The following is a 21,734-nucleotide window of genomic DNA, read 5'->3' as shown; positions in this document are numbered from 1 at the left end:
TGAGACCTGGATTGGCCACTGATGGAAACTGGATGCTTGGCTTGATGGACATTTGGTCTGTCCCAGTATGGCAATACTTATGACCCCAGAGTAGCTATATATCTCTGTTACCAGCAGCAGAAAATATAAAAGAGCTAAAATTGTTGCAATTAAGTTATGTACCATGTAAAATAATGACCATCAAGGTTTTAAGTTTAAACATAATCTACATTCACAGAAGCCTTACTGATACAACAGTGGGTACAGAGCAGAGCCAGGGTATTTCCATATGCAACTCACCACACAAAATAGATGTCTGATTTTGGTATCATTTCAACAACAGCAACATAAACCCTCTCCAGCACCAGGTATCTTGTAAAGTAATTTTAAAAAACCTACAAAAGCCACTCAGGACTTACAGAAGAAATCTACCATTTAATAAGAGTACCAGTTTCCAAAACTCACACAAGAATATACTTAGGAAAACATAGCACAGTAAATATTTCAGTGAGCCCTAGAATTGGGAAAGTGAACAAGTTGAATTGCTACAGATCCCTACTTATTTGACCTTGCAGTCACACATGCAGAGCAGAGATAGCCCCTCAAATACAGGCAAAAATTAATCTGAGATCCCAAGCATCCAGATTCTGCAGCACAATAGCAGGAAAACAGTTTACTCCTGTGCAGTGCAAAATAATGACAGCAGATGTAAATTCTCAAATTGGACATATTCCAGACACTAAAAGGAAAATAAATTATGCTTCTGCTCTTGTTGTCTGGTAATTTTGTTTTTCTGATCATGCATATTCCAGTCTCTGGTTCTGCTTTTCTCTATCTGTGCCCTTAACTCAGTTTCTAGGGCCTCCTGTCCATTTGCTATTTTTTTCTCTCTTCCTTTCTTCTTCATTTCCTGCTCTTTGTCCAACTTTATTGATACTTACCTTTCACTTTCAGCTTTCTTCCACTTTTTTGTCTGTTTCTCAGTACTAATTTTCTATCTATTCCCTTCACTCCATCCATGAGCAGCATATCTTAACTCTCTTCCTTTCCCCTCTCATCTATCCATATACGGCATATCCTCCCTCCCTCTTTCCTTCTGTTTCCCTCCATCCACCAGGACTATTTAAAATCCATGTCCTCTAGATCTGCTCCATACCTTCTACAATGGGGTCTGTTGAGGATCCAGTTGTTACTTTTGTGCTGTCCCAGATCCTCTGCTGCCTTGGACATGGGGCTCCAGCTACCTGCAATGGTTTTTCAGCAAGCATCCTTCCTCTTAAGCATGACAGAAAAGACAAAGCACACGCTTGATAGAAGACAAGAAAATTTTGTTTGTATAATCCTCCACTTGATGTGTTTTTGATAAATCTTTTGAGATCATTTTCATTCAGAAAGCTTATTTTTATTTCTTCTTACATATTTTTAGCTCTTGCCTGCCCCCCAAATGCTCACTATGAACTCTGTGGACCTGGATGTCCAGCTACCTGCAATGGTTTATCATCTCCAGTGGGTTGTGATGCTCCTTGTGCAGATGGGTGTCATTGTGACAATGGGTTCCTCTTGAGTGGAGACACGTGTGTACCCATTGCAGACTGTGGCTGCATCTATAATGATACATATTATAAGACGGGTGACATGTTCTATCCGAATGACCTTTGCCAAGAACAATGTAAATGTGGAACAAATGGAGATGTTCAATGCCATAAATTCTCCTGTGGCACCAATGAAGAATGCAAAGTGGAGAATGGAATTCAAGGATGCCATCCCAAAGGACATGGTAAATGTATAGCTTCTGGGGACCCTCATTACATCTCATTTGATGGACTTGCCTTTGACTTCCAAGGTACTTGCACCTACATTCTATCGATGGTCTGCAGTAAGGACCCAAGTCTAGTGAAGTTCTTGGTGACTGTGGAGAATGAAAGCTATCACAGACGTAATGTTGCTGTAACAAGGATGGTTTTGGTATCTATTTATGGTTACAGTATCACCATAGAAAGAGGGATGAAATGGAAGGTGAAGGTAAGTTTAAAGTGTTTGGATATAATGTGCTGAATAAGCATTCTAGTTGAAAGTTACCAATCATATGTGCAAATTACATTTTATTCATATAGGTTGATGAAGAGATCTACAAACTCCCTCTCATTCTTGATAATGGAAATGTTTGGATCAACCAAGAGGGAAGCAATGTCATTCTCCAGACGCAATTTGGCCTTAGAGTCCTCTACAATACTATATATTATGTACAGGTTAGAGTCCCGAGCACTTACAAGGGCCAAATGTGTGGTCTCTGTGGCAATTATAATGGAGATGTGGATGATGAGTTTATGCTGCCCAACAAAATAACCAGTGAAAATGCAGATGAATTTGGGGCAGCCTGGAAAATCCCTATAGAAAGGTCAACATGTAATGATGGCTGTGGCATTCAGTGCCCTAAGTGTGAATCTGATAAGCAATCAATTTATGAAAGAGAGGTCATGTGTGGAATGATTACAGCTACTGATGGTCCCTTTCAAAACTGCCACTCACTAGTGAATCCTACAAAGTACTTTGAACAATGTGTATATGATCTGTGTGCTGTGGATGGCAACAGAGATGTCCTATGTGAAAGCCTGCAGGCCTATGTCATTACATGTCAAGAAGTCGGGGTGAAGATTAGCCCTTGGAGGCAACCTTCCTTCTGTCGTAAGTCAACTCTTGTTCTAGATTGCTTTTTAAAATTTACCATCTATCTAATATTCCCATCAGGAGTTGCAATGTATGAGTGGCATTAAACTGTGGCAGGCCATTCTTTTCTGTCCATAGCCCAGTTAAAGATCCTGATCTGACATAGTTTCCCAGTGTGACTATGTGCCAGCCACTCACATTTTGTTATCTCAGTTCAAACTCCTGATCTTCCAAAAACTTTGTGACCTTGAACTTTCCATCTGTAATTGAATAGCAAAAATAACATTGTCCTGCTCAGTTCTTAAACTACATATCTGGCTGCTCCAAAGAGGAGAAAAATATATTAGTTTAATTATAAGAAGAAACAACGTAACTTTATCAAGAGTGTTTTCAATTAGTAAAGTTTTATGCAGCATTGTGATGAGAAAATGATTATACTTGATAGATGTGAAATAATGCCCACCGAACAGTCTCTAAAGAATCTGTTCAACTTCACCACAAGTCAGTTATGGTGGATTGTTACACCCTGCTTTTTTCACTAAACATCCTTTCAAATAATTTCTACATGTCAATCTTACTTAATGGCCCTGTTTAAGACTATATTTGATAGCTAAGGGTCAGCAGAAAAGTGAAATGAATGGGTCTGTCACTGCATTTATTCTTTTTCATTCCTTTCTTTGTGTTATGCCATATAGAAGCAGGAATATAACCTGGCCATGTGTGACATTTCCTAATGCTTAGTTTTCTTCTTTGGCACAGAATATTTGTACATAGTGGTCATATTGTTTTTTTTTAATTTTATTGTAATAAGTACATTACTAAAGAGACAATTTTCAAATTTCCATTATTTTTCAAAGCAAAAGTACGCATGCCCTTTTACTTTGAAAACATCCACAAGAAAAAAGTATCTGCATACACTTGCACTACCTTTATGTAGGATACCTTTTTTGAACAACAAAAAAAGTGCATAAAACTGTAATGTTGTTTCAGTCCCTGTCCCAATTCTCCTCCCAGTAATGCTAACCTAAATTCAGGTAAAAGTATGCTGTCCTGGACCTGCGTATGACATCTGAGGCTGGCATAGAGGTTGGCAATCAATATTTTAACTCACAGAAATCAGTTTGAAAATTGCTCTCTAAACATCAGACATGGTTTTATGCCTATAGGATTACAGTCACTAAAAGCTTTAAAATGTACTTTCATGATATCACACTAGAGTAAGGGTCATGGATTTGATAAACCGCCATCCTGTGGTACAACCAAAGTGGTTTACATATTATATACAGATAGGGGTAATTCTGTAACTTGGAATCTATACATAGGCACCCAGAGGGGTCTAATTGGCACAGATTCTATAAAGAAAAGTGAAGGAGTAGCCTAGTGGTTAGTGCAGCAGATTTCGATTCTATGAAACTGGGTTTGATTCCCACTGCAGCTTCTTGTGACTCTGGGTAAATCATTTAACCCTCCATTGCTCCAGGTACAAATAAGTACCTGCATATACTATATAAACCACCTTGAATATAGTTGCAAAAACCACAGAAAGGCAGTATATCAAGTTCCCTTCCCCCCCATTATAGAATACTAGCATGTATGTGCTTAGGCACAAGCATTTACAACACCATAGAGCTGTCAGAAGTGTATGCACTTATAGTCCTGGATACATTCATAGCTTATAGTATTCTATAAGTTGCATGCATAACTTTGCATCCTGCCAGCACTCCACCTAAACTCCCCCATGTGTGTAGTTATAGAATAGTGTTTAGCTGCATATCCTGCATGTACATATGTATGTACACATATGCACACAAATATGCTAAAATTATAAATATTCATGCACATAACTGGTACATAAATGTTAGAATCCACCTTATAGAATTACCTACCTGAGATTTCACCTGAACTTTCCTGTTTCCCTATGGGAATAAAAAGATGAAGGGATATTTAGTACCGTGGATCATTAAAAATACTTGTAAACTGAATTTCACTGGGTGCTCTATCATCTGCAGCTCAACTGTGAATGAAATTGGATGAGTGGTTCAAAAGTAATTTGGTGGAGAACAAACAAAAACACTTGGGTGTTGGAGGGAGGTGATAAACTTACAGAATGATCTTATAAGGCCAATTTCCCTATTAGAAACAAGGGGCCCCTTTTACCAAGCTGCGGCAAAAGGGGACCTGTGCTGGCTTCGGCATGTGTTCTTGATGCGTGCCGAGGCCCCCTTTTACCACAACTGGTAAAAGAGTAGCCTTTCTTTTCTGCAGGAAATGGCCATGTGGCAAGTAAAGCACTTGTCACATGGACACTTCAGGGGGGAGCCCTTACCACCACCCACTGAGGGCTCCTGCGCTAACACGGCAGTAACCAGGCAGTCAATTATTGCCGGATACACCCTGACACTACAAAAATAAATATATTTTTGTAGCTTCGGATATATAAAAGGGGCTCTAGGTTAGAAAGATAGGGGTCAGTATTTAAAGCTAGTAATATGGGTAACAGCACCTGCTACCTGGATGACTAGTGTTTACCAGAACTGGACAATGATATTTAGTGGCATTATCTGTATAAAATCACTGAATATTATATCTGACCACTTCAACACTTTTCAGGTAGTGCCAGGACAGTGTGGGGGCAGAGCTAAGGTAAAGCTGGAAGTTATCTAGGTATTGCTGATATTCGGCTCTAGAACCCAGATATCAGGTCTTCCTGTTCATCTTTCTCAAGTTTCAGTTCAGTTTGGTGTGACTGTGATAGTAGAATCATTTAAATATTTGGGAGCAGTGATTGATCATTAGCTGTCTTTCACAGAGTGAATTTCCAGTATTGTGAACAAAATGTTGTTTTTTTTCTTTTTGTGTGTGTGTGCTTTGGCAATTGCGCTATCTATTCATGGATATTTTGAGAGTTCTACATTACATCCTTTGCTTCATGCCTTACTGATTTCTCATATCGATTATTATAATATAGTCTATGTGGGAGTGACTATCAGGCTTATTTTTGAAAGAGAAGGGCGCACATCTTTCGACACAAATCGGAAGATGGGCGTCTTTCTCCCAGGGTCTCCCAAATCCGCATAATCGAAAGTCGATTTTTGGCGTCCCCAACTGCTTTCCATTGCGGGGATGACTAAAGTTCACGAGGGCGTGTCAGAGGCGTAGCGAAGGCAGGACTTGGGCGTGCTTAACACATGGGCGTCCTCGACCCATAGTGGAAAAAAGAAGGGCGTCTCTGACGAGCACTTGACTGACTTTACTTGGTCCCTTTTTTCTTACAACCAAGCCTCAAAAAGGTGCCCGAACTGACCAGATGACCACCTGAGGGAATTGGGGATGACCTCCCCTTACTCCCCCAATGGTCACTAACCCCCTCCCACCCTCAAAAACAACTTTAAAAATATTTTGTGCCAGCCTCAAATGTCATACTCAGGTCCATTGCAGCAATATGGAAGTCCCTGGAGCAGTTTTAGCAGGTGCACTGCACTTCAGGCAGGCGGACCCAGGCCCATCCCCCCCTACCTGTTACACTTGTGGTGGTAAATGTGAGCCCTTCAAAACCCACCAGAAACCCACTGTACCCACATCTAGGTGCCTCCCTTCACCCCTTAGAACTATGGTAGTGTTGTACAGTTGTGGGGAGTGGGTTTTGGGGGGCTCAGCACCCACGGTAAGGAAGCTATGCACCTTGGAGCAATTTTTGAAGTCCACTGCAGTGCCCCCTAGGGTGCCTGGTTGATGTCCAAGCATGTCAGGGGGACTAGTGCACTATGAATGCTGGCTCCTCCCATGACCAAATGGCTTGGATTTGGTCGTTTCTGAGATGGGCATCCTCGGTTTCAATTATCGCCGAAAATCAGAAACGACCAAGTCTAAGGACGATCATCTCTAAGGTCAACCTAAATTTCAAGATTTGGCCATCCCCGACCGTATTATTGAAACGAAAGATGGACGTCCCCAGGAAAACTTGGGCATCCCTTTCGATTAGGCCCCTCCACGGTGGGGCTCATTTTCAATGCACTTAGACTTACAAAGTTCCATATTAACCAATGGAACTTTGTAAGTCTAAGTGCTTTGAAAATAAGCCCCGTCAGAGGGCTCATTTTCAAAGTAGAAAAACATCCAAAAAGTGGCATAAATCTGCTTTTGGATGTTTTTCTCACAAAAACATCCAAATTTGTATTTTTGAAACCAATTTTTAGATATATTTTTTATGAGGTCCAGCAGAAGTTCATTCAAATCAAAAGGGGTTGTGTTAGGGGCATGTTAAGGGCAGGATCTGGGCATTCCTAACACTTGAATGTTTTTCTGCCATAATGGAACAAAATGAAAACATCCAGGGCTATAAGCTGGACATTTTGGTCTAGACCTGTTTTATTAACAAGTAAGCCACAAAAACTGCCCTAAATAACCATATGACCACTGGAGGGAATCAGGCATGACCTCCCCTTACTCCCCCAGTGGTCACTAATCCCCTCTCATCCCTCCACCCCAAAAATGTGATTAAAACATTACTTACCAGCCTCTATGACTACCTCAGATGTTATACTCAGGTTCATTAGAGCAGCATTAAGGTCCCTGGAGTAGTCTAGTGGTGGGTGCAATGCACTGTAGACAGGTAGACCCAGGCTTATACCTCCTCTACCTGTTACACTTGTGGTGGAAACTGTGAGCCCTCCAAAACTCACTAGAAACCCACTGTGTCCACATATAGGTGCCCCTTTCACCCATAAGGGCTATTGTAGTGGTATATGGTTAAGGGTAATGGATTTTGGGTGGGTTTTGGAGGGCTCAGCAGACAAGATAAGGGAGCAATGGTGAGATGGGTACCTGAGAGCAATTATCTGAAGTCCACTGCAGTGCCCCCTAGGGTGCCCCATTGCTCTCCTGGGTTGTCTATATGGCTAGTCTACTATTGGCTTCTCCTACATCCCAATGGCTTGATTTTGTCTTTTTTCACATGGACATTTTTTGTTCGAAAATGGACCAAAAAGATACATGCACAGAGAACAAAAACATTTAGCAAATAGCCTTTTTTTAAAAAGATAAACGTTTTTCTGTTTAGAAAATGGCTATACTCACCACTTTAATTTTTTTCTTTACTGTTGATCTTTTTGTTTTTATTTATCAACTTTTTTCAGAAAAGTAACATATACAATTGCAACAGCTCAATAAACACTACAAACAGAACACACCCAATGACCCTCCCCAGCCATCCCTCCCAAACCCTCCCCCAGGGAGTCATGGTGCCACAGTCACTGGGTACGCAGGGCCGACAGAGATTTCCAGTGTTCATATGGCTGCCAGATTTTAGAACAAGACAACAAATGAATGCATCTCAATACAGTCAATTTGGACATTTGAAAAAGAAAACCCACTTTTTGAATAATATACAGCATAGACAGCATTGTCTATTGTTTCTAGTTGCATGCCAAAGCCAGTTAACTGCTGTAAAAAAAAAAATGTATCGCCAACTTATGTTGTTCGATAGTGACTTCCAATGGCTTAAAATGCTACAGGCAGAACTCTGCCTGCCGCTGATATGACTTTTATAGTACCTGTTGTAATCCGCAAGAGGACTCCTATATAGCAAGTGTATCCAGGCTAAATAATGCCCTAATGTTCCCATCCTCTCCAGCACTGCGAACATGAAAAGCCAGCACACCCGATCAAATGCTTTTTCAGCATTGATGATAACGTAAATGCCTGGTCCTCTTGACCATGTTGGAGCAGGTGAAGTGGCATTGGATGATGTCATATGTCTGCCGTCCCAAGATAAAGCCCACTTGATCATCATGAATCAACTGAAGCATCACTGTTTGAAGCTTCCTAGCCAAAAGTTTTGTAAATATCTTATACTCAGTGTCCAGTAAAGAAATAGGCCTATAGGAGCCACAAGCTAATGGATTCTTACCTGGTTTTAGTTACACTGTTACCACTGCCAGCTGCCACAAATGCGGTAGTTCCTGTGCATCATCCTCAAAAACCATAGCTATGGAGACAAAAGCTTACCAAAAGTTTTGTAAAACTTATTAGTGAAACCATCTAAGATTGGGGCCTTATTATGAGAGAGATACTTTATTGCTGTCAAGCACGCTGCAGGAATAGTGAGTCCCTGTGCCAAACAACCCTGGTCTTACCTGTGGTAGCAGATGAAGAGCAGGGCACTGGAACCTCCACCGGGTGATAATAAGCAAAAGCAGAAGTCAGGTTCAGGCAGGATCTCAAGGCAAGTGGCAGGCAAAAGCGATAGTCAGGTTCAGGCAAAGTCTCTAGGAAGGCGGCAAGCAAAAGCAGTAGTCAGGTCCAGGCAAAGTCTCTAGGCAGGCGGCAAGAAAAGCAGTAATCAGGTCCAGGCAAAGTCTCTAGGCAGGCAGCAAGCAAAGCAGTAGTCAGGTTCAGGCAAAGTGTCTAGGCAGGCGGCAAGCAAAAGCAGTAGTCAGGTCCAGGCAAAGGTCAGATCAGATCAGGCAGCAAGTAGAGAATAGACAGAATCTCCCAGTCACCAGCAATCTACCAAAGTAGAAGCCGAAGCAAAGTTCATAGAGAAGAGCTGCCTCTTAAATAGCTGCCATCATCAAGGAGACAGACACCAGCTGACGAGAGACAGGGAGAGTGGAGTCAGCTGGCCAGGGGAACACAGATTGGCTGCCGAGAAACCAATCCGATATCAGGGGTGTGGCCAGAGTCCCCGGGCTCCACAACCAGAAGAGAAGTGCCCCTCCAAGAGCACTGACGCCACCAAAACGGCCGGCGCTCCGAACTGCCGCGGGGGAAACAGGGAAAAGGCCAGAACACCGCATCTGCCCCGTCAGTGCGGTCGACGCTTCCTCTCACGGAGGCAAGGCCAAGGAGCGGGCCGACCGCAAGGAGCGGCACGAGGAGTGGGTGGGACGCGTAGGTGAGGAGTGCGACAGTACCCTCCCTGGAAGCCCCCCCCCTCTGTCCCAGTCCAGGCTTAGTAGGGTAGCGAGAATGGAACTCTTGGACCAAGTCCGGTGCATGGACATTGCCAGCGGGTTCCCAGGAATTGTCTTCTGGACCAAAGTTTTTCTAGGAAATCAAATAATAGAGACGTCCTTTCTGGCGTTTAGAATCCAGGATCTCCTGTACTTCAAACTCTGGGTCAGGCTCAGAATCAGGAACAACGGGCTCCAAAATTTGGAAGTAAATTGTGAACCTCTGTTACTGATGATGTGTTGAGGCAACCCATGCAGACAAAAAACATGCTGGACAAAATGGGACGCAAGAGTAGCAGCGGAGGGTAGGGACCGTATAGGAGTAAAATGTGCCACGCAGGAAAATCGATCCACAACCACCCAGATGATAGTGTTGCCCTGGGAGTGAGGAAGATCCATTATAAAGTCCATAGATACCTCCTGCCAGGGTTGGTGGGGAATAGGCAAGGGTTGAAGACAACCCCACTGCTTGCCAGGAGGAGACTTGGTGCGAGCACAGGTGGGACAAGTAGAGACAAACTGCAGAATGTCCTGAGCCATATGAGGCCACCAGAAATAACGAGAAATAAGGTCAATCTTGAATAGCCTGAATTAGAAAAGAAAAAATACTCCTTTTGAGAAACAGCATGTTATTGGGCTCTGGTGGATACCGAGCAGTTAACTATAGGACATGTTGTTGTCCTGAGACCTGAAATACCAATAATGCAATGGATACATAGCTTCCCAAAAGCTTATTGGATAGGGCATGCACAAGAAGCTAGTATAATTAAATGGAAATCAGAGATTGAGGGAATTCCCTTGCTGCATGAAAAAGAAGCAGCCCTTCCAGAAATGGGATAAACTGGGCTAGAACCCCTGGAACGGGTGGAGAGCCTAGTCAGGTGGGGAAAAGCCTATGATCAATTAACTAATGAGGAGCAGCAACATGCAGGGCCGGTCCTAGGGTCTATGGCGCCCCCCTGCAGACTATGAGTTGGCGCCCGTGCACCCCCCCGGCACCCGCGCGCCCCCCCCCCCCAGCATCTCCTTTCTCTCTTCTCCCACCCTGCCCCTGTCCAGCGATTCTCCTTCACCCCCATCCCCCGCCGCCCTTGGTGCTTTAAATCTTTAATTTACCTCCGTTCCAGCAGCCGCGTCATTTGAAAGCCTTGCCCCGTCTCTAGCCTTCTCTCCCTTCGTGAGTTTGTTCTGCAGTCCCGGCCTCGAGGAAATGACGTCAGAAGGCGGGACTGCAGAACGAACTCACGAAGGGAGGGAAGGCTAGAGACGGGGCAGGGCTTTCAAATGATGCGGCTGCTGGAACGGAGGTAAATTAAAGATTTAAAGCACCAAGGGTGGCGCAGTATGGCACCGCAGCAGTGCCCTTGAAGGCAGGTGCCCCCCTGCGGCGCTTACCCCGCTTACCGGGTTTGATTGGCCTTGGCAACATGCGTGGTTTACAGATGGTTCTGCTAAGTATGCTGGAGGAAAGAAAATGTGGAAAGTGATAGCCTACAATCCAAAAACAGAATGCTGCCTATATGGCTTTGAAAACTGAGAATTTAGGGCCATGTCATACATATATACTTATTCATGGTCTGTGGCAAATGGATGCATGTGGGAAAGAGGAACCCGAATTATAGCTACGTCATGCAAGGTTCCACGTTAGGAGTCACGGACCAAGAAAGGAATCTAGGTGTCGTCGTTGATGATGCGTTGAAACCTTCTGCTCAGTGTGCTGCTGCAGCTAAGACAGCAAATAGAATGTTAGGTATTATTAGGAAAGGAATGGAAAACAAAAATGAGGATGTTATAATGCCTTTGAATCGCTCCATGGTGCAAGCGCACCTCAAATATTGTGTTCAATTCTTTTCGCCGCATCTCAAAAAAGATATAGTGGAATTAGTAAAGGTGCAGAGAGGGGCGACGAAAATGATAAAGGGGATGGGACGACTTCCCTATGAGGAAGGGCTAAAGCGGTTAGGGCTCTTCAGCTTGGAGAAAAGGCGGCCGAGGGGAGATATGATAGAGGTCTATAAAATAATGATTGGAGTTGAATGGGTAGATGTGAAGCATCTGTTTACGCTTTCCAAAAATACTAGGACTAGGGGGCATGCGATGAAGGTACAATATAGTAAATTTAAAATGAATCGGAGAAAATCTTTCTTCACTCAACATGTAAGTAAACTCTGGAATTCGTTGCCAGAGAATGCGGTAAAGGCAGTTAACTTAGTGGAGTTTAATAAAGTTTTGGACGGCTTCCTAACGGAAAAGTCCATAGACCATTATTAAATGGACTTGGGGAAAATCCACTATTTCTGAGATAAGCAGTATAAAATGTTTTGTATATTTTTGGGATCTTGTCGGGTATTTATGACCTGGATTGGCCACTGTTGGAGACAGGATGCTGGGCTCAATGGACCTTTGGTCTTTCCCAGTATGGCAATACTTATCTACTTAGCGGGATCCATCTGTAGCCCGACAGCTGAGAAAATATGCACCAGAAAGGGAATAGCAGACTGATGGAAGGCACACTTCTCCAATTTGGCAAAAAAGCGATGATCCCGGAGGCGCTGAAGCACCGTGCGCACATGCCCGGGGTGATCCTGAAGAGAGGCAGGGAATACCAGAATATCATCCAGGTAGACAATGACGGATGAATATAACAGATCCTGAAAAATAAAATTGATGACGTTCTGAAAAACAGCTGGAGCATTGCAGAGACCAAAGGGCATGACTCGATACTCAAAGTGACCCTCATGAGTATTAAAAGCCATCTTCCACTCGTCCCTCTGGCGAATGCGAATCAAGTTGTAGGCGCCCCAGAGGTCCAACTTGGTGAAAACAACAGTTCCTTGAAGACGGTCAGATAACTCAGGAATAAGAGGAAGAGGATAACAGTTCTTAACAGTGATGTTATTCAGGCCTCAATAATCAATGTAGGGTCGTAAAGACGCGTCCTTTTTGGAAACAAAAAAAAAATCCAGCTCCAGCAAGGGAGGAGGAAGGTCGAATAAACCTCTTCTGGAGATTCTCGGGACAGAGCATACAATCTACCTCTGGGGGGCATCGTGCCTGGAATCAGGTCAATAGGACAGTCAAAGGGACGATGGGGAGGGACGGAATCTGCCTCCCGAGCATCAAAAACGTCCTGAAAATCACGATACTCCACAGGAAGACAGGCCTCGCAGGGATGAAGGGTTCCGGGCAGAGCTGAAATGGTTCTTGGAGAATGTTCCACTGGAGTAAGGCAGGTCTCAAAACAGTGGGTACCCCATTGACTGATCTCGCTAGCGGGCCAATCAATGCTGGGCGCGTGAAGACGTAACCAGGGCAATCCCAGGATGACAGGGTGAATAGCTTGTGGCAAGATGAGGAATTGAATCTTCTCATGATGTAGGAGACCCACTTGCATCTGAAGAGGCGGAGTGAGGTGAGTAATAGGCTGAGGAAGAGCAGAACCATGAATAGAGGTCACCTGCAGAGCTGGCTTACAGGGAACCGATGGTCCTCCTAGCTTTTTAAGCAGAGCCGCATCAATAAAATTACCCTCCGCTCCCGAGTCCAGCAGGGCTAAAGTGTTCACCCTGAATTCATGCCAAAGTAAAATAATAGGCACTAACATTAAATTATCCGGAAGGGAACCTGACTGACTCAAAACCACCCCCTCCACAAGGCTCGGGTCTAGGCATTTCCAGGTTTATTAGGACATTCCTTCACAAAATGACCGGGTTTACCACAATATAGTTAAAGTCTGCTGCCCTCTCCACAGCTGTGAGTCGATGTCTACCTATCACCATAGGTTCCTCAGGCTCATCCGCAGCAGAACCCGTTACTCCTTGCAGAGAGATGGCCCGTTTTCTCTGAGGAGAAGATCTCCGAGGAGGACGTCAGATAGATTGTTCTCGTGCTGTCTCCTGAAATCGAACATCAATCCGAATACAAAGGGTAATGAGGCATCCAAAGTGGTAGGAATCTCCCGACCAGCCAATTCATCTTTGATAAGCCCGCTCAACCCCTGCCAAAAAATAGCCGTGAGCGCTTCTTGATTCCATTGGAGTTCAGCGGCTAAGGTACGGAACCGTACCGCATAGATTCCCACAGAACTGTTCCCCTGTTGAATATGTAATAGTTCACTTGCCGCTGAAGAGGGACGCCCAGGAACGTCGAACACCATCCAGAACCGATGAAGGAAGTCCCCCAGGTCCGAGAGGAGCGGATCCCGTTGCTCCCACAGGGGTGAAGCCCATGCCAGGGCTGGTCCGGAGAGTAAAGAAATGATGTATGTAACCTTGAGGCTGTCAGATGGGAATGAAGCGGGTTGCATGTCAAAGAGCATCTGACATTGGTTCAGGAAGCCCTGGCAAGCAGAAGGAGTACCATCGAATCAGGGAGGCTGTGGCAGACGTAAGGTCGGAATGGGAGGAGTTGTTCTAGCCGCCCCAACGGTGGGTGACCACTGCGGCTGAAGAGATGACATCTGTGAGCATACATCCTGTAGGACACCCGATAGTCTATTAAGCTGAGCCTGCTGTTGTTGAAGGACCTGAGCCAGATCGGACATGTCAGGTTTGTCCAGTGAACTCATGGCTTCAGCTTTCTGTCAAGCACGCTGCAGGAATAGTGAGTCCCTGTGCCAAACAACCCTGGTCTTACCTGTGGTAGGAGATGAAGAGCAGGGCACTGGAACCACCACCGGGTGACAGTAAGCAAAAGCAGAAGTCAGGTTCCGGCAGGATCTCAAGGCAAGTGGCAGGCAAAAGCGATAGTCAGGTTCAGGCAAAGTCTTTAGGCAGGTGGAAAGGAAAAGCAGTAGTCAGGTCCAGGCAAAGTCTCTAGGCAGGCGGCAAGCAAAGCAGTAGTCAGGTCCAGGCAAAGGTCAGATCAGGTCAGGCAGCAAGTAGAAAATATGCAGTCTCCCACTCACCAGCAATCTACCAAAGTAGAAGCCGAAGCAAAGTTCATGAAGAAGAGCTGCCTCTTAAATAGCTGCCATCATCAAGGAGACAGACACCAGCTGATGACAGATAGGGAGTCAGCTGGCCAGGGAAACACAGATTGGCTGCCGAGAAACCAATCCGACATCGGGGGTGTGGCCAGAGTTCCTGGGCTCAGTGTTGCCAGGTGGGTGGTTTTTTCAATTTGGCGGTTTTCCGCGACCCGCCATGGGAAATTTTTGCCCGCGGCGGGTTGCGTTTTTTTGGGCTTGTTTTGGGGTCTTTTGGCGGTTTTTTTTAGCGGTTTTTCGGGCCGCGGGGGCGGGGCTAGTAGCATTTTGGGCGGGGTTAGTGACGTTCTGGGCGGGGCCGATGACGGGGAGGCGGGTCGGTGATGGAAGAGGCAGGGCCAATGACGGCGGGGCGGGGTTGATGATGGCGGGGGCGGGGTTGATGACGGCGGGGGTGGGGGTGTCAGGGGCGGGGTTTGACTTTGGGCGGGTTTTGGGCTGGTTTGGGTGGGGAAAAATTTTTCCACCTGGCAAAACCCTGCCTGGGCTCCGCACCCAGAAGAGAAGTGCCCCTCTAAGAGCGCCGACGCCACCAAAATGGCCGGCGCTCCAAACTGCCGCAGGGGAAACAGGGAAAAGGCTGGAACGCCGTGCTAGCCCTGCTAGCGCGGTCGACACTCCCTCTCACGGAGGAGAGGCCAGGGAGCGGGCCGTCCGCGAGGAGCGGCGCAAGGAGTGGGCTGCCGCGAGGAGCGGCGCGAGGAGCGGGCGGGACGCACAGGTGTGGAGGGTGACAATTGCCCACTGAATTTCATCCAGCTTTGTTGGCTTGGATAATTGGTCAACCTCCCCGGAGGACAGTCAAGGGAGGTCAATAGCCTCAAGATATGACAAGGTATTGAAGGGACTGGGTACATGCTGTAGTGTATACAAACTATCATAAAAATGATAAAATTCATCCTGTATCTGCTCCTTGGTGGAGTACATCTCACTAGAATCAGCAACAATAGAAAATATATGCTTTTTGAGTTTTCAGGCCAGCAATCTGCTAGCATGATTCCCAAAATCAAAATGCTACTGCTGCACTTGTTGGAGCTGGTCCAACAACATAGCCATTTGAACCTCATTAAGCTCCAATCGCAGTGTATGAAGATGCTCTGTGCTGGAAGTGTTCGAGGGATTAAGCTTATCCTTAACTTCCAAATGGGTATTTGATTCTGCAAGGTGCACTCTTGAGCCAACTGGTGTTTCTTAAGATGAGCCTGAAAGGCTATAATTTGCCCTCGGATGACCGCTTTAAGACCTTCCCATAAAATAATAGGATTAACACCCTCCATATCATTAAGCTCTATATATTCTTTAATAGCTTTCTCCAAATATTGTACATTTTGAGGATCCAGCAGCAATGCTTCAGTCATCCGCCAGCACCTAGGCCCCAATCTTTCACCCACTGTCATAAGAGTGAGTACTGCTGGCACATAATCTGACCATGTGAGGGTCTCAATAGTGGTCCTCTACAAAGCAGCAGCAATATCACTATCCCCCAGCCACATATCTATGCGGGAAAAAGTATGATGCATGAACCATGGCTACATCTCCAAAAATCTACAAGTCTCTAGTGTGCCATAAAACTTTTAAGTGACAACCTATCATGCTTTGCACACTGGGGTGTAATGTCTAATTGCATATCAAGCGTAAGGTTAAAGTCCCCCCCCCCCCCCCCCAAAAGGAGGTGGTCCTCTCCATAGCGCTGTAATACACAGTCCAGTTCACACAGGAATGCAGCCTGATCCTCATTAGGGTCATAAATAGATTTAAAAAAAAAAATATATATATATATATAGTATGTCACCCAAGAGTAGTTTAAGAAATAAATAGCAGTCATTTTTGTCTGGCACGACGTGTTGAACTTGCCAAGGGAAGGAGGAAGAGAGCGCTATAAGCACTCTCTTAGTATTATTATTAGAGCAATTTGACACAAACAGTATGGAGGGATAGTGCTTATGCACCACCAAACACTCATGGTGTGGCTTCAGGTGTGATTCTTGGATGAATACTACATCCGCGCACAAGCACAGCAGTTCCATTTCTTTGAAGGGGTGAACAAACATGAATAAAGGCAATCCAGTTGATATTGCGTATCTGGATTTTCAAAAGGCATTTGACAAAGTACATCATGAAAGACTCCAGAAGAAACTGGAGAATAATGGGATAGGAGATAGTGTCCTATTGTGGATTAAAAACTGGTTAAAGGATAGAAAACAGAACAGTAGGGTTAAATGGTCAGTATTCTCAATGGAGAAGGGGAGATAGTTGGGTTCCCCAGGGGTCTGTGCTGAGACCACTACTTTTTAACAATTATTTATACATGATCTAGAGATGGGAGTAACTAGTAAGGTAATTAAATTTGCTAATGACACAAAGTTATTCAATGTTGTTAAATCACAAGAGGATTGTGAAAAATTACAATAGGACTTTACCAGACTGGGAGACTGGGCGTCTAAATGGCAGATGACATTTAATATGAACAAGTGCAAAGTGATGCATGTAGGAAAGAGGAACCAAACCATAGCTACGTAATGCAAGGTTCCACATTAGGAGTCACCGACCAAGAAAGGGATCTCAGCATCGTTGTCGATGATACGTTGAAACCCTCTTCTCAGTGTGCTGCGGCGGCTAAGAAAGCAAATAGAATGTTAGGTATTACTAGGAAAGGAATGGAAAACAAATGTGAGGATGTTATAATGCCTTTATATTGGTCCATGGTGCGACCGCACCTCGAATATTGTGTTCAATTCTGGTCGCCGCATCTTAAAAAAGATATAGCTGGGCATAATCGAATGGGGCGCCCAAGTTTTCCTGAGGGCATCCTTGCAGGACGTCCCCACGAAGGGGCAGGGAAACTCGTATTATCGAAACAAGATGGGCGTCCATCTTTCGTTTCAATAATACGTTCGGGGACGCCCAAATCTCAACATTTAGGTCGACCTTAGAGATGGTCGTCCCCGGTTTTCGGCCAATATGGAAACCGAGGACGCCCATCTCAAAAATGACCAAATCCAACTCATTTGGTCATGGGAGGAGCCAGCATTCGTGCTGCACTGATCCCCCTGACATGCCAGGACACTAACCGGGCACCCTAGGGGGCACTGCAGTGGACTAACTGATGCACTAACTGAACGGAAAAAGCCCTTTTCTTGCCGATCCCTTAGCGATTCGGAAAGGAATGGGCATGCATGAAGGAAATCGCGTGCAAATGAGCTACTCACTGTTAGCTCATTTCACACGATTTCCTTCCTAAGGAGGGGAAGCCAGTGCAGAGCAGCCAAGCATTATGTGTGGCTGCTGTGCGCATGCCAAAGACGGCCTCATACATGCAGACAAGCTGCGTGTATAATAGCTTTATACAACCTTAAATAAATTGGCATCTACAACCTTAGAAAAATACAAGTCCAGGTGAAAACATCCAAGTACTCGTTAGGGACGTCTTTTTTTTTAGAGTATGGGTGAAGGACGTCCTTGCTATGCCTCCGTCCCTGCAATGGCAGTTGAGGATGTCCAAAATGTGATGTTTCTGTGAGAAGGATGTCCATGCCTGCTATGCCTCTGATACCCCATTTATTTATTTGGGTTTTGGATCACAAGTACCAGCAGTGGGATTTGAACTGGCCATCTCTGGATTACAAGACCAGTGCTCTAACCACTAGGCCACTCCTCCACTCCACTACTTTGAAATTTGGCCATCCCTGTGGGGGGTGGGGGGGGCAGTTCAGGATGTCCAAAATGTTTGAAAGAAGGATGCCCAAGCCTTTGCTATGCCTCCGCTGACACACACATACCTCCCCTCTCAGGGCCCTGCATACTGCTGCGATGGACCTGAATATGACATTTCAGGCTGGCAAAAAAAAGTTTTTAAAGTTGTTTTTTTCAGGATGGGAGGGGGTTAGTGACCACTGGGGGAGTCAGGGGAGGTCATCCCCGATTCCTTCCAGTGGTCATCTGGTCAGTTCGCGCACCTTTTTGAGGCTTGCTCGTGAAAAAAAATGGACTAAGTAAAGTTGGCCAAATGCTCGTCAGGGACACCCTTCTTTTTTCCATTATCGGTCGAGGATGCCCATGTGTTAGGCATGCTCCAGTCCTGCCTTCGCAACGCTTCCAACACGCCCCCATGAACTTTGGTAATCCCTGCGATGGAAAGCAGTTGAGGACGCCCAAAATCGTCTTTTGATTATGCTGATTTGAGCAACCCTGAGAGAAGGATGCCCATCTCCCGATTTGTGTCGGAAGATGGGTGCCCTTCTCTTTCGAAAATGTCCCTGACAGTGGAATTAGAAAAGGTACAGAAAAGGGCGACAAATATGATAAAGGGGCTGGGACGACTTCCCCATGAGGAAAGGCTGAAGTGTCTAGGGCTTTTCAGCTTGGAGAAAAGACGGCTGAGGGGAGATATGATAGAGGTCTATAAAATAATGAGTAGAGTTGAATGGGTAGATGTGAATCGTTTGTTTACTCTTTCCAAAAATACTAGGACTAGGGGGCATGTGTTGAAGCTACAAAGTAGTAAATTTAATATGAATTGGAGAAAATGTTTCTTCACTCAACGTTTAATTAAACTCTTGAATTTGTTGCCGCGGTTAGCTTAGAGGGGTTTATATAAGGTCTGGATGGCTTCGAAATGGAAAAGTCCATAGACTATCACTAAATTGACTTGGGGAAAATCCACTGCTATTTCTGGGATAAGCAGCATAAAATATATTGAACTTTTTTGGGATCTTGCCAGGTATTTGTGACCTGGATTGACCACTGTTGGAAACAGGATGCTGGGCTTGATGGACCTTTGGTCCTTTCCCAGTGTGGCAATACTTATACTTATCAGCTCTCATCCTATTTGTGCAGGTCACATTGTGATATCTCCGATCTAATTTCTGTTCCTCTCCTCCCCCCCTCCTTCCCTGCCTTTCTCTTGCGCTCTGTGGAATGCCCGCTCTGTCTGTAACAAACTTTCCTACATCCATGACCTCTTTATCTCTCGTACTGTCCATCTGCTTGCCCTAACTGAAACTTGGCTTTACCCTGAAGACTCTGCTTCAGTCGCGGCCCTATGCCATAGAGATTATCTTTTCTCCCATACTCCTTGCCCGGTTGGCCGCAGAGGTGGTGTCGGGCTACTACTTTCACCCTCTTGTAGATTTCAACCTCTTCTTCCACCTCAGTCTCACTGTTTTTCTTCCTTCGAAGTCCACTCCATCCGTCTATTTGCTCCTCTGCCTCTCCGAGTAGCAGTCATTTATCGACCCCCTGATAAGTCCCTTTCTTCCTTTCTCACTGACTTTGATGCCTGGCTTTCCTTCTTTCTTGAACCTTCATCTCCTTCTCTCATGCTTGGGGATTTTAACCATCATGCTAACGATCCCTCTGACTCTTATGCTTCTCAGTTTGTTGCTATAACATCCTCTTTCAATCTTCAACTGTGCACCACTGCCCCCACTCACCAGAATGGCTACTGTCTTGATCTTATCCTCTTCTCAAACTGCTCACTCGCCAGTTTCTGTGCCTCAACTCTTCCCCTCTCTGACCATCATCTGATAACTTTCACACTTAAACACCCTCCTCCCCAGTCCCGTCCAATCTTAACCAATACATTTAGGAATCTTCAGGCTATTGACCCTTCTACTCTGTCCTCCAGTGTTTCAAATCTCTTCTCTACCACTATGTTATCCAAGTCTGTCAATGAGGCTGTCTCTTCCTATAATACTACTCTCTCCTCTGCTCCGGATACTCTCGCCCCTCCCATTCCCCGTTCTATAAAACGTACCAAACCCCACCCTTGGCTGACCTCTAGAATCTGCTACCTACATTTCTGTGCCAGCTCTGCCGAACCCCTTTGGCTGAAATCCCGTGCCCATGTTGACTTCATACTTTTCAAATTCTCGCTGACCTCCTTCCAGTCTGCTCTTTTACTTGCCAAACAGGACTATTACATCCAGTTGACAAATTCTCTTGGCTCAAACCCTCGACGTCTCTTTGCCACACTGAGCTCGCTCCTCAAAGTGCCTTCACCTCCAACCCCCCCTTCACTTTCCCCCCAGACTCTGGCTGAGTTCTTTCATGATAAGGCTCACAAGATTAAACTTGAATTCTCACCAGGTCACCTCCACCTCTCCTTCCCTTAGTCCATTCTCTCAACCCTCCAACCCCTGCCTCCTTTTCTTCCTTTTCTGAAATCACTGAAGAGGAAACTACACATCTTATTTCCTCCTCAAAACTAACTACCTTTTCCTCTGATCCTATTCCCACCCTATTCCTATTCCCACTTATCACTATCTCTCCTACTGTCATCCATTTTACCTGTCATACCCTCAATCTTTCACTGTCCACTGCGACTGTTCCTGATGCCTTCAAACATGCCATAGTCACACCGCTCCTTAAAAAACCTTCATTGGACCCTACCTGTCCTTCCAACTATTGCCCCATCTCCCTCCTCCCTTTCCTATCCAAGATACTTGAACGTGCTATTCACCGCCGTTGCCTTGACTTTCTTTCATCTCAAGCTATTCTTGATCCACTTCAATCTTGTTTTCGCCCCCTTCATTCAACTGAAACAGCACTTGCTAAAGTCTCCAATGATCTGTTCCTGGCCAGATCCAAAGGTCTCTATTCTATCCTCATCCTCATCTATCCTCATCCTTCTCGATTTATCTGTTGCTTTTGACACTGTTGATCACAGCCTACTCCTTGATACGCTGTCCTCACTTGGATTTCAGGGCTCTGTTCTTTCCTGGTTTTCTTCTTATCTCTCCTAGCGTACCTTTAGTGTATACTCTAGTGGATCCTCCTGTACTTCTATCCCACTGTCCGTTGGTGTACCTCAGGGATCTGTCCTGGGACCTCTTCTTTTCTCCATCTATACTTCTTCCCTTGGTACTCTGATTTCATCCCATGGTTTCAGTGTCATCTTTATGCTGATGACTCCCAGATCTACCTCTCCACACCAGAAATCTCAGCTGAAATCCAGGCCAAAGTATCAGCCTACCTGTCTGACATTGTCGCCTGGATGTCTCAGTGCCATCTGAAACTAAACATGACCAAGACTGAGCTTCTTATCTTTCCCCCTAAGCCAACCTCTCCTCCTCCCCCATTCTCTATTTCTGTGGATAACACTCTCATCCTTCCTGTCTCATCAGCTCGCAACCTTGGGGTCATCTTCG

General features: G+C 45.2%; 1 protein-coding gene across 1 annotated transcript in view; it reads left to right on the top strand.

Annotated features, from left to right (window-relative positions):
* LOC115476807 (IgGFc-binding protein-like) overlaps positions 1-21,734 on the top strand; it is a 388,452-nt gene that overhangs the window by 218,493 nt on the left and 148,225 nt on the right. The window contains exons 15-16 of the mRNA XM_030213382.1: positions 1,406-2,001; positions 2,094-2,664. Coding sequence (XP_030069242.1) covers positions 1,406-2,001; positions 2,094-2,664 — 1,167 coding nt within the window. The remainder of the gene's footprint in view (positions 1-1,405; positions 2,002-2,093; positions 2,665-21,734) is intronic.

This window comes from Microcaecilia unicolor, chromosome 8 (genome assembly GCF_901765095.1).
Source record: "Microcaecilia unicolor chromosome 8, aMicUni1.1, whole genome shotgun sequence".
Taxonomy (NCBI): Eukaryota; Metazoa; Chordata; class Amphibia; order Gymnophiona; family Siphonopidae; genus Microcaecilia; species Microcaecilia unicolor.
The sequence above is the reverse complement of the archived record's forward strand: the minus strand, read 5'-3'. Positions and strand labels throughout refer to the sequence as shown.